Source organism: Benincasa hispida, chromosome 6 (assembly GCF_009727055.1).
Source record: "Benincasa hispida cultivar B227 chromosome 6, ASM972705v1, whole genome shotgun sequence".
Taxonomy (NCBI): Eukaryota; Viridiplantae; Streptophyta; class Magnoliopsida; order Cucurbitales; family Cucurbitaceae; genus Benincasa; species Benincasa hispida.
Window position 1 is genome coordinate 2,286,471 of NC_052354.1, and position 10,433 is coordinate 2,296,903.

Sequence of the window (10,433 nt, forward strand, 5' to 3'; positions counted from 1 at the left end):
GCCAGAGCTTTGATGTTTCAGATGCATGTTCCAAAATCCTTTTGGGATGATGCTGTTTCCACAGCTTGTTTCTTAATAAATCGCATGCCGTCTTCCATTCTTAAGGGTGAGATACCTTTTCGTACTTTATGCCCCAAGCAAAATTTGTTTCCCATTCCACCCAAAATATTTGGTTGTACCTGCTTTGTTTGGGATGTTCGGCCTTAGCATACCAAACTGGATCCAAAGTCCTTAAAATGTGTTTTCCTTGGTTATTCCCATGTCCAAAAAGGGTATCGGTGTTATTGTCTTAGTCTAAATAAATATTTCGTCTCTCCTGATATCACGTTTTTTTGAACATACCCCATTTTTTTCATCACCATCATTCTCTCCGAATAAGAGTCAGGGGGAGCATAAGGAAGTAGAGGATGATTTCCTTGTCTACACAGTTACTTCTCTCTTCGATCCTCTTCTTGATTCATCTCTACCTATGGCTACCTCTACTCTTCCACCCATCGTTAAGGTCTATACTCGATGACAACCTCCTTCAGTTCCATGCCCTGTACCAGAGTCTTCTTCGTCAGTGGATCCAAAAACGAGTGATGATCTCCCTATTGCTCTTTGTAAAGGTAAACGTACATGTGCTCATCCTATTTCCTCTTTTGTTTCATATAACCATTTGTCGCCTTCCACATGTTCATTCATTGCATCCTTAGAGTCTGTATCCATCCCTAAAACTGTTCATGAGGCTTTGTCTCATCCTGGTTGGTGTGCCACAATGGTGGAGGAGATGACTGCCTCAGATGATAATCATACTTGGGATTTAGTTTCTCTCCCTGCAGGAAAGAAGACTATCGGATGCAAATGGGTGTTTGCAGTTAAAGTCAATCCTGATGGTTCTGTATCTCAGTTAAAAGCGCGCCTCGTAGCGGAAGGCTACGCACAAACTTATGGTGTTGACTATGCTGATACTTTTTCTCCTGTAGCAAAAATGGCATCTGTGAGGTTGCTTATTTCATTAGCTTCAATCAATCATTGGTCTTTACATCAGCTTGATATTAAAAATGCATTTCTTCATGGTGATCTTCAAGAAGAGGTATATATGGAGCAACCACCAGGGTTTGTTGCTCAGGGGGAGAATGGAACGGTGTGTTGCCTTCGTAAATCCTTGTATGGATTAAAGCAGAGTCCACGAGCTTTGTTTGGTAAATTTAGTCAGGTGATTGAAAGCTTTGGAATGCGGAAGAGTAGGTTAGATCATTCAATCTTTTTTAAGAGATCTGAGGGTGGTGTCATCTTGTTAGTTGTATATGTGGATGATATTGTGATTACTGGTGATGATGTTTCAGGTATCCAGTCTCTAAAGACCTTTCTTCATAATCAATTCCATACAAAAGGATTTGAGCATGTTGAAATACTTCTTAGGAATTGAGGTAATAAGAAGCAAGAAAGGAATTCTATTATCACAGAGAAAATATGTACTTGATTGTTGACTGAAACAGGAAAGCTAGGGGCTAAGCCATGTAGTACCCCAATGATGCCCAACTTACAGCTCACAAAAGATGGAGAATTGCTAAAAGATCCTGAAAGATATAGGAGGTTAGTGGGTAAACTTAATTTTACAGTGACTCGACTCGACATAGCCTATTCAGTAAGTATTGTGAGTCAGTAATGTCATCGCCTACAGTTGATCATTGGGCTGCATTGGAACAGATTCTTTGTTATTTGAAGGCTGCTTCCGGGCGTGGTTTATTATATAAGGATTATGGTCATACTATAATATTGAATGTTTCTCAGACGCTGATTGGGCAGGATCTAAAGAAGACAGAAGATCAACTTAAGGGTATTGTATTTTTGTTGGTGGTAATTTGATTTCTTGGAAGAGTAAGAAGCAAAATGTGGTGTCACGTTCAAGTGTAGAATCAGAATATAAGAGCAATGGACAATCAGTGTGTGAATTGATTTGGATATATGAACTTCTTATTGAGTTGGGATTTGAAATCAACCACCGACAAAGTTATGGTGTGATAATCAAGCAGCACTTCATATTGCGTTTGATCCAGTATTTCATGAAGGGACTAAACATATTGAAGTTGATTGCATTTTGTACATGAGAAAATTCAACAAGGGTTGGTATCTACAGGATATGTGAAAATGGAGAAAAATAGGAGATATTCTTCATGAAAGCATTGGATGAAGACGTATAGATTATCTTGTACAAGTTGGGCATGATTAACATATATGCTCCAACTTGAGGGGGAGTGTTATAATTCTATAATTAGGATTTTCCATTCTTGTAAATATTTTGTGATATTTTCCTTTTATGATATTTTCCTTTTCTATGCTTTGTACACTTATATATATTCATATCTTTGGTGAATGAATAAAGTATTCTGATTCTTTCTCAAACCTAAGAGTTTTACAGTGGGGTTGGTGGAGGAAATAATAGAATCTTGAGAGAGCGTGAGAGGACTTCGAGCGATGCATGGTCCCTTGTAAGCTTCCACATTTCACTTTAGGCCCGAGTGAAGAAAGCTTTTTGTAATTATCCTTACAAGTTACACCTCACTTTACTTAGTTGGAGCCTCTTTTTACAATTTGACTCCTTTTTTTGTGGGCTTTGAAAATTCGATTATTCATTAAAAAAATAATAATAATAGAAAAATCTGGTAGAAGATCCTCTCGGAACATAAAAACCAAGTGGCATATTAAGGAATACTGCTCAATTTGTACACCAAACTTACATTAACCACTCGTGTAAATCTGTTATTTATCAGGTTCATGACAATATGAATTTGTTTTCACCCATTTACCCAAGCTTCTAGCTCATACCAAATGTTCCAGCATCAATGAGACAATATGCATTTGTGGAAAAATAAACAAGTGGATTTCAACGGGTTCGAGTATGTATATCCTTCCAAGTCGAGATAGAATTCCAAACTCTAATTTGCAAGAAGAGCCAAGTCGATCAGAACGAAGTAATGATGGTCATTACTTAAGAGTTGTTCTATTACCTTGTTCAAGCATGACTTGTTAAAACCCAATAACCCTTCTCTTCAGTTTAAAGATAATGCCCTATCACCCTCTAGGTTCCTCCATCCTTTTCAATCTTCTCTCAAATTCCTTTTCCTCCTATTTTTCCTTACTATCTCTGACTCTCAAATCTTTTCGTTCCCTACGTCGAGCATGTTCTATCCAACACATTAGTCCTTGTAGCACCCAATACGGAAACAAGAAAGATGTTGAAAAACCTAAAACTAGAGAGTAGAGTGTTCGATCGGACATGGAAAGTTAAAAGAGGTATGTCATAAACAAGCAAAACCATCAATAATCATGAGATGAGTTTTCTGAACTGTGGTAGAGCAAAAGAAGAATATTTCATTCATTATGAGGATACAAATTTTATACTTGCTCACAGCTTGTGCTGTCTATCAAATGGAAAAAATACAAAATTTCCTAATGTGTAGCTCCTATACATATGGAAGATATTTACAGAATGCTTTTTTTTTTTTAATGAGGAGCTGTTAACTGGTTAATTGATGATATGAAATAACAAAAGGGCAAAGAAAACCATGAAGATTACAGCAAACTATTGGGCAGTATACTTAAAAAATCACAACTTTCAAGATATTGGGCGGTAAACTTCGGCTGACAACTCTCAAGTTCTTATGTAGCCTAAATGATAAAATGAGAGAAATCTCCAAGAACCAAGATTGTAAATCTTTTATTAGAATGAATAATGTGTTTCATACAAGAGGGGAATGTTCATATTTATAGAGTTCTATTACAAGTAGGAGTAAAAAGGGAATTAACATAGAATATTGCCTAATTACCCAATTAACCCCTATTCTTCTTACATCATCCTACCCCTCCATCTCGAGTTTTAAAAAGAAAAAAATGAAACGATCAAGAAGTAAAATGAACTCGTTCAATGGCATATGGCAAACCAACCTCCTACATTTTGAACAAAATTATTCCGATTAAAGAAGTAAATCCGAGACAAAAAAAATCCAATATTGCCACCAAAAGATGAACTTCTCCATCAATCATAAACCCAAAAAAGAAGTTTCCATCAAGCTCATTCAAAACTGTAATCATAGGACCAATTACAAAAGAATTAGTTTCCGAAGAAAACCCTTCAAGAATCACATTTTCTTCATCTTTTGCTTCAAGTTCTTTGACGTTGTGGTAAACGATTTCCAATGCAATCGATGTGTCGTTCTTGGTCGATTTTTTGATTTCCGCCTACAAATTTAGAGTTACGATGTTCGATACCTCTTTTCCATCTTCTTCATTGGTTTTTTTTTCCTTCGCTCCATACTACTTCCGAATCAACATTTTCAAATTCTTCTTTTTTATCTTCTACTTCGCTCACGTGATTTTTGTCCCAATCACCTCCATCAACCACATGGGTCTCAACAAGATTATTCTCAAATTTATCTTCAAGATTTTCTATTTGAAAATTTTCCAAACATGATTCCTTTGTTTTTTCTTCCGTATATGAAATCAATCCATTCTTGAACTCTTGCAAATGACTTGATAATCGATCAATATGTTGAGTCATTTTTCCCAATGAACGTTGGATTTCTTTTGTTGTTTTCTTTATTCTCTCCAATACTATGGGATCAAAGTAGTCATTTTGTTGGATTATTGGATATGTTTCAATCTCGTAGTGGGTATAGGACTCATCCACTGGTTTTCTTGAATCAACCTTTCTTTATTTTCTCCAATGCTACGGGATCAAAGGGAATTAACTTAGAATATTGCCTAATTACCTAATTAAACCATATTCTTCTTACATCAGTTCTTTTACATCATCCTTCAAGTAAGTGATCACTTGATCGATTTTATTCTAGAATATTGGGCCATTTATTCCTCCTTTGGTTAATGAACTAGCTATTTGTCCCGGTCTCAAACAAAGGGAGTACAAAACAGCCCACTATTGGGTTTTCCTTCATAGAAATAAGATGAACCTGCTATGAGGAGCGTAGTGGTGAAGAAAGAAAGGAAACACCCCTTGTTTGTCTTACATTCAAAAATGTGATCGTAGATTCATTCCACCACATTCTGTGCATTATGTTTTGGATCATCTGGCCTTTGTCTATGCCTGGTTCCAAGTATTTGACTAAGTTTTCCCTTACCCTCAAGAAATGTTTGAATGAGGTGAGAGTTGGGACTTGAGAGTGTTTCCCATCAAGCTGATAGGCCTGGAAAATGTTTTAGTGTCCTCAAGTGGTCAATAATTTGGTTTCAACAACTTGAGTTTGGGAATAAAAGAGTTCCGGGGTCATCACACATGGTTTATGATTTATTCATATAACCAACAAATGAAGAAAGAAAAGAAAAGAAAAGAAAGAAACAGGCTGACTTTATAGAAGAACGAATTATGGAACTAACAACGTCTATAGACAACCTTACTTGAATAGTATCTAATCTAGATTGTACATCCTTGCTCCTTAAAAAGGGTTCTGTTGTAGTGCTTTCTTTAATATCTTGTGTATCCCTTGCTTCCTCCCTCCATGTTATTCTCTACATTATGGAAGGTGAAATTTTCTAAAGGTTAAATTCTGCGTGACAAGGTCTTACATGGGGTGTTATGGATTGGATTTAGATGGCATTCTTCCATCTTTTTGGAGGCTTCAACAGTGTATTCCCAATAGGAAGGCATCTGAAGACTAGGACCATTTGATCTGGAGTTGCTAGTCTTTCTTTTTTCCAAACAAGAAGACAAGAGTTTTGATTGAAGAATCCTGATTTGGCTCCTCTTGGGCTGCTTTGTTTTTAGGTCCTTTTTTTTCTGGCCAATGTTAGTCTCTTGTATCATTTCATTTATTCTTGATAAAAGCCTCCTGTTTTTTTATCCAAATAAATAAATAAATCTCCTGGGTTGGGTTGCCCTCCCCCTCCGTTTATGATTCTGTCTCATGAATATTGTACCTTATCCAAAAAAAGAATTATAGAAAACTACACAATTCTGGAAGATTATTTACAGAATCCTATGAAAATAATAACTTCTATTCTAAAACATATAGATAGATCTTGGGCAGCGGACCAACTTGCAGCTTAAACAAGTTTAATTATATCGCATGCCTGAGGCTTAAACATAGTTATTAGCCTCAGGTGCACATGTGCACGCACACACACATATATACATGTTCCTTACATTAATCTGAACGAATATGGCCTTGCTAAGGCATACATGCCTGACCATAATCACTTTAAAGAAATGAATGTGTCAATAGTCGGAGTTTAAAATTTTAAAGCTTCAACAGAAAAAACAGGAAGAGAGATTATGTGCGGTGAAGACCAATGGAGACAAATAGAAGGGAAAAAAACATATCGTAATTAAAAGGTTGCGAGTATATACAACTTACTTCTTTCAATCTGCGTTCTATTTCTTGCGTGGTTTTCAACATCTCTACTGCAGTCTGCAAGCGTGGTTTATGTTTGTATGCAATGACATTATATGCTGTCTGCATCCATAGAAATGCCACAAAAAAATAATAATAAATATATCTACTAACATATAGATTAAAAACTTCACTTAGAAATAGGACAAATAAATCTATATGAACTTCTAGGGGGTGTGTGGGGCTGAGTTGAGGAGTTAAACTATTAGAGTTAGTAAGTCTATGTTTGAGGTGTAGAATTGTAAGATGGAGTTTCTCGATAAATGTGCAAAATCGAGAAAGAGGAAAAGATAGAGTTCTTCGATAAATATGCAAACTTCAATATGCCACAAACAAATAATAATAAATATCTACTAACCCATAGATTAAAAAAACTTCACTTAGAAATAGGACAAATAAATTATATGTACTTTTAGGGGTGTATTGGGTTGAGTTGAGTTATGACGTCTAGAGTTAATATATTAGAGTTAGTAAGTTTGTGTTTGGGGTGTAGAGTTGTAAGATTGAGTTACTCGACAAATGTGCAAAATAGAGAAGGAGGAAAAGATAGAGTTCTTCTATAAATGTGCAAACTTCAATAGTGTTTACTATTAAAGTTGAGTTATTTAATACCAACTTATGAAGTTGGTGGGCCAAATACCCCCGAGAAAAATCACCCCATGAAAAAAAATGCATTTATTATTTTTAATAGCACCATTTTGTTCAATTAAACATTCTGCTCAAGGGGCATACCAGTTCTCTATACTTCAAGTCCCTAAAAGCTGCCTCCGCCAAATCTTTCTGTGGAACCAACTTGTACTTTGGAAGGAATTTAGACACTCCGATCAATACTTGTGCAAGTGCCCATGGTGGAACCATATCATCTGCAATCTAGAAAGGACTTTTGAGTTGATTGGAGCCCTAACCAACAAGGAAAGTATTCTAAAAAGTATTTTCTGAAAGGTACCTTGCACATTGGCGCAACAAGAACTGCACCACTCCATGAACGAGGTTGTTTTAGGTGTACCTTGAGAGCCACAGCTCCCCCCAAAGACTGCCCAAAGAGAAAGCTTGGGAGAGCACTATACGCCGGGTTCTCTGCCCTTGGAATCAAGTAAATAAATTTCTAATAAAGGATTGTCATTGAAAAACTGTTATTTTTTTAATGATTTCTGTTGAGACATAAGTAACATAAAACAAATATTTTACCGAGGCAGTACCCCTACCGAAGGTATTTTCCACAAAAACAAAGTTGTTACTTTTAAAAATTAAAAACTTTTTTTTTAAAAAAATAAAAATAAAAAACTTGGAGGATATGTTGGATCCTTTTTTTTAACTAGGCAGCAGGAGATAAAGTATAATCTTAACTTAAAGGATGAAGCAAAATATCATTCCTCAAGATTCAAGCTTACTCACTACCGTAAACATTTTTAGAATAGTTAACAACAAAAGTTGGTAAGTTAACACACCTTTCACTTTCGAGTAATGTTCGATGACGTCATCTACAATTCTGTCGAAGTTTGGTATAAAGCCATGGAGACCTTCTGAAAGACCAAATCCTGGATAATCCATAGAAAAGACGCCATATCCTGACAATGCTAACTTTCTTGCAATGCCTGAAACACGATACCACAAAAAAACATCAATATCTATTACAGTATACAAAACGACAAACTAGGCCATTTCTACTACTTGACAGGAGCCACATGCCTTCAAAGAAAAATGTGCAGGTGTCTCCATAGCCATGACAATAACACACCATTGCTTTAGGACGGACAGTCTCTGGAATCCAACTTTTTGAGAATATACTCAGCCCTCTGGAGTTGACTTCATATGTCTGTACCAAAAAGATTGACCGTCTTAGGTTGGAAAAAAATTGCACAGACTTCCAAAGAGTTAATAATATCTTAGCAAAGCACATGATTCTTTTTATCTTTCATTGATGACTGGTTCATATAACAGAGCAGCTTGAGAAAAGAGTTAATAATATCTTAGCAAAGCACATGATTCTTTTTATCTTTCATTGATGACTGGTTCATATAACAGAGCAGCTTGAGAAAAGAGTTAATAATATCTTAGCAAAGCACATGATTCTTTTTATCTTTTATCTTTTTTTTTTTTTTGACACAATATGAAGACTTCTATTAATATTAGATGAAATTGTATTGCAATTAACTTCTCTTCCACAGCCAAATGAATCGCATTACAAGTATCTATTTATATATCTGGAAAACAACCCAAAACACAACAATCAAGGTTTTTAAAATTTTTTAACTACTCCATAATGAATCTAATTCAGATACGTCCAACTTTATTTTGGACCTTCAATCGGGTCAGAGAGTCCTTTTCAAGAGAAACGTCAGTTTTTATAGATTGCTGGGGTGTATACTATTTTGTGGGTGATTTGAGAGGAATGGAATAGTAGGGTGTTTAGAGAGGTGAAGAGAGATCCTAATGATGTTTGGTCCTCTATTGGATTCCACGTTTCCCTTTGGGCTTCAATTTCAAGTTCTTTTTGCAATTATTCAATAGGCTCTATTTTGTGTAGTTTGAGTCCCTTTCATTAATGAGATTTCCTCTCTTTTTTCTTCTTGGTTTTTTGTATGCCCTTGTTTTCTTTATTTTTTCTCCATGAAAGTCGTTATTTCTATCCTAAACCAAAAATATTGGACCTTCATCTTCTCGAACCATTCATGTACGTCCCCTAGACAAGTCTAGATCTTGAACATTTCGCAAAATGATAAACAAATTGAAACAACAACATGCATTCAATTTTAGATATTACCTCTTCCATCTTCAATCCGTCGCTTGGTGTCTGAAAATGAAAAACAATAAAAGTCATTGAAATCCAACAGAAAATCGAATAGAATTCCAACAATCTAAAAACAAGATAAATAACAGCATATGGAATTACACCTTATAACATACACGAAGATGAAGCTAAGAAAAAATCAAAAAACCAAAATACCTTGAACAGAATGTGATCAACTCCGAGCTGAATATTTTTAAACGCCTCCCGCGCTCGGCGTCTGGTGGCCACGCCATCCATATTAGCATCAAGCAATTTCTGCAATTCATCATCGACACCTTGTAATTTCTTCCTCGGCGCCATTATCGCGTTCCTGAAGCTCCTCTTTCCTCTCAAACCTCCCTTATCGATGCATTCTACACCATTTCAGAAAGAACCTGTCAAAACCCGCAATACATTACAGAAAAGAAAAATCATCGAAAAAAGGATTCATCAAAATTGATCAAATGATTTTGAAATTTACGTGAGCGGGTGTTGGCAATTGTTGTTGCTATCTTCGGAAGGTTGCGTATGGAGAGAAAAGTAGCGAAGAAAAGAGAGGAACGGCATCTAAAAAGTTCTGAGGATCTGAATGCCATGTGGAGTTGACATGATTAGCTTTCGGGAATTGTTTAACCATAATCGAAAGGGAAAGTCAGAGCTCATACTTTTACCCATTTTGCTTTACTCTCTATTTTTTAGTTTTTATTTCATGGACTCTCTCCTCTCAGCCATACGTTTTTTAGTTCAATCTCTTCCTTCTCCACTGTCGTTTTCGAGTGCTTTAAATATTATTTTTTGTCCCTTTAACTATCTTAATTTTCAAATAGTATCCATTCCCGTTCAAATTCTTTTATTTAGTTTCCGTTTGGATTGATTTAAAAAATAATAATAAAGTGTAATTTATCTTTTTAACCGCTAAATATCATATTGTTTGGATGTTACAAGTTTCTTAGAATCTCCTGAATAAATGATTATTTTTATTGACCGACTTGTATATAAAACATTTGGATTTCTTTTAAATCTTTGGACGAGAATAAGAATAAATAATATTTATGTTTTGCATATAGTATATTTATACACGTTATACTTAAAAGTAGACAATATGTTTTCCAAAATTTAGATACTTGGAACGAAAAATCAAATATGATATTAAGTCCGGTAGATTTGATTAAAGATTTTGAAAAAGAAAATAAAATTCAAATACAAGAATAATATATGATATTTATATACTATATCTATTGTCTTCTATGGGAAGTGCATATAGAAAAAGATAT

General features: G+C 35.3%; 1 protein-coding gene across 2 annotated transcripts in view; it reads right to left on the reverse strand.

The window, feature by feature from the left end:
* The window catches only part of LOC120079903 (caffeoylshikimate esterase), a 13,608-nt gene extending 3,776 nt beyond the window's left edge, over nt 1-9,832 (reverse strand). The window contains exons 1-8 of one of the 2 annotated variants that reach the window (XM_039034356.1): nt 9,641-9,832; nt 9,337-9,533; nt 9,154-9,183; nt 8,079-8,205; nt 7,838-7,984; nt 7,336-7,466; nt 7,122-7,259; nt 6,354-6,452 (exon numbers count right to left, since the gene is read on the reverse strand). In XM_039034356.1, coding sequence (XP_038890284.1) covers nt 6,354-6,452; nt 7,122-7,259; nt 7,336-7,466; nt 7,838-7,984; nt 8,079-8,205; nt 9,154-9,183; nt 9,337-9,533; nt 9,641-9,755 — 984 coding nt within the window. In that variant the 5' untranslated portion in view covers nt 9,756-9,832. Of the gene's footprint in view, nt 1-6,353; nt 6,453-7,121; nt 7,260-7,335; nt 7,467-7,837; nt 7,985-8,078; nt 8,206-9,153; nt 9,184-9,336; nt 9,555-9,640 lie in introns of both variants that reach the window. The other variant, XM_039034357.1, reaches the window with a different exon arrangement.
* Between the last annotated feature and the right edge of the window lie 601 nt (nt 9,833-10,433).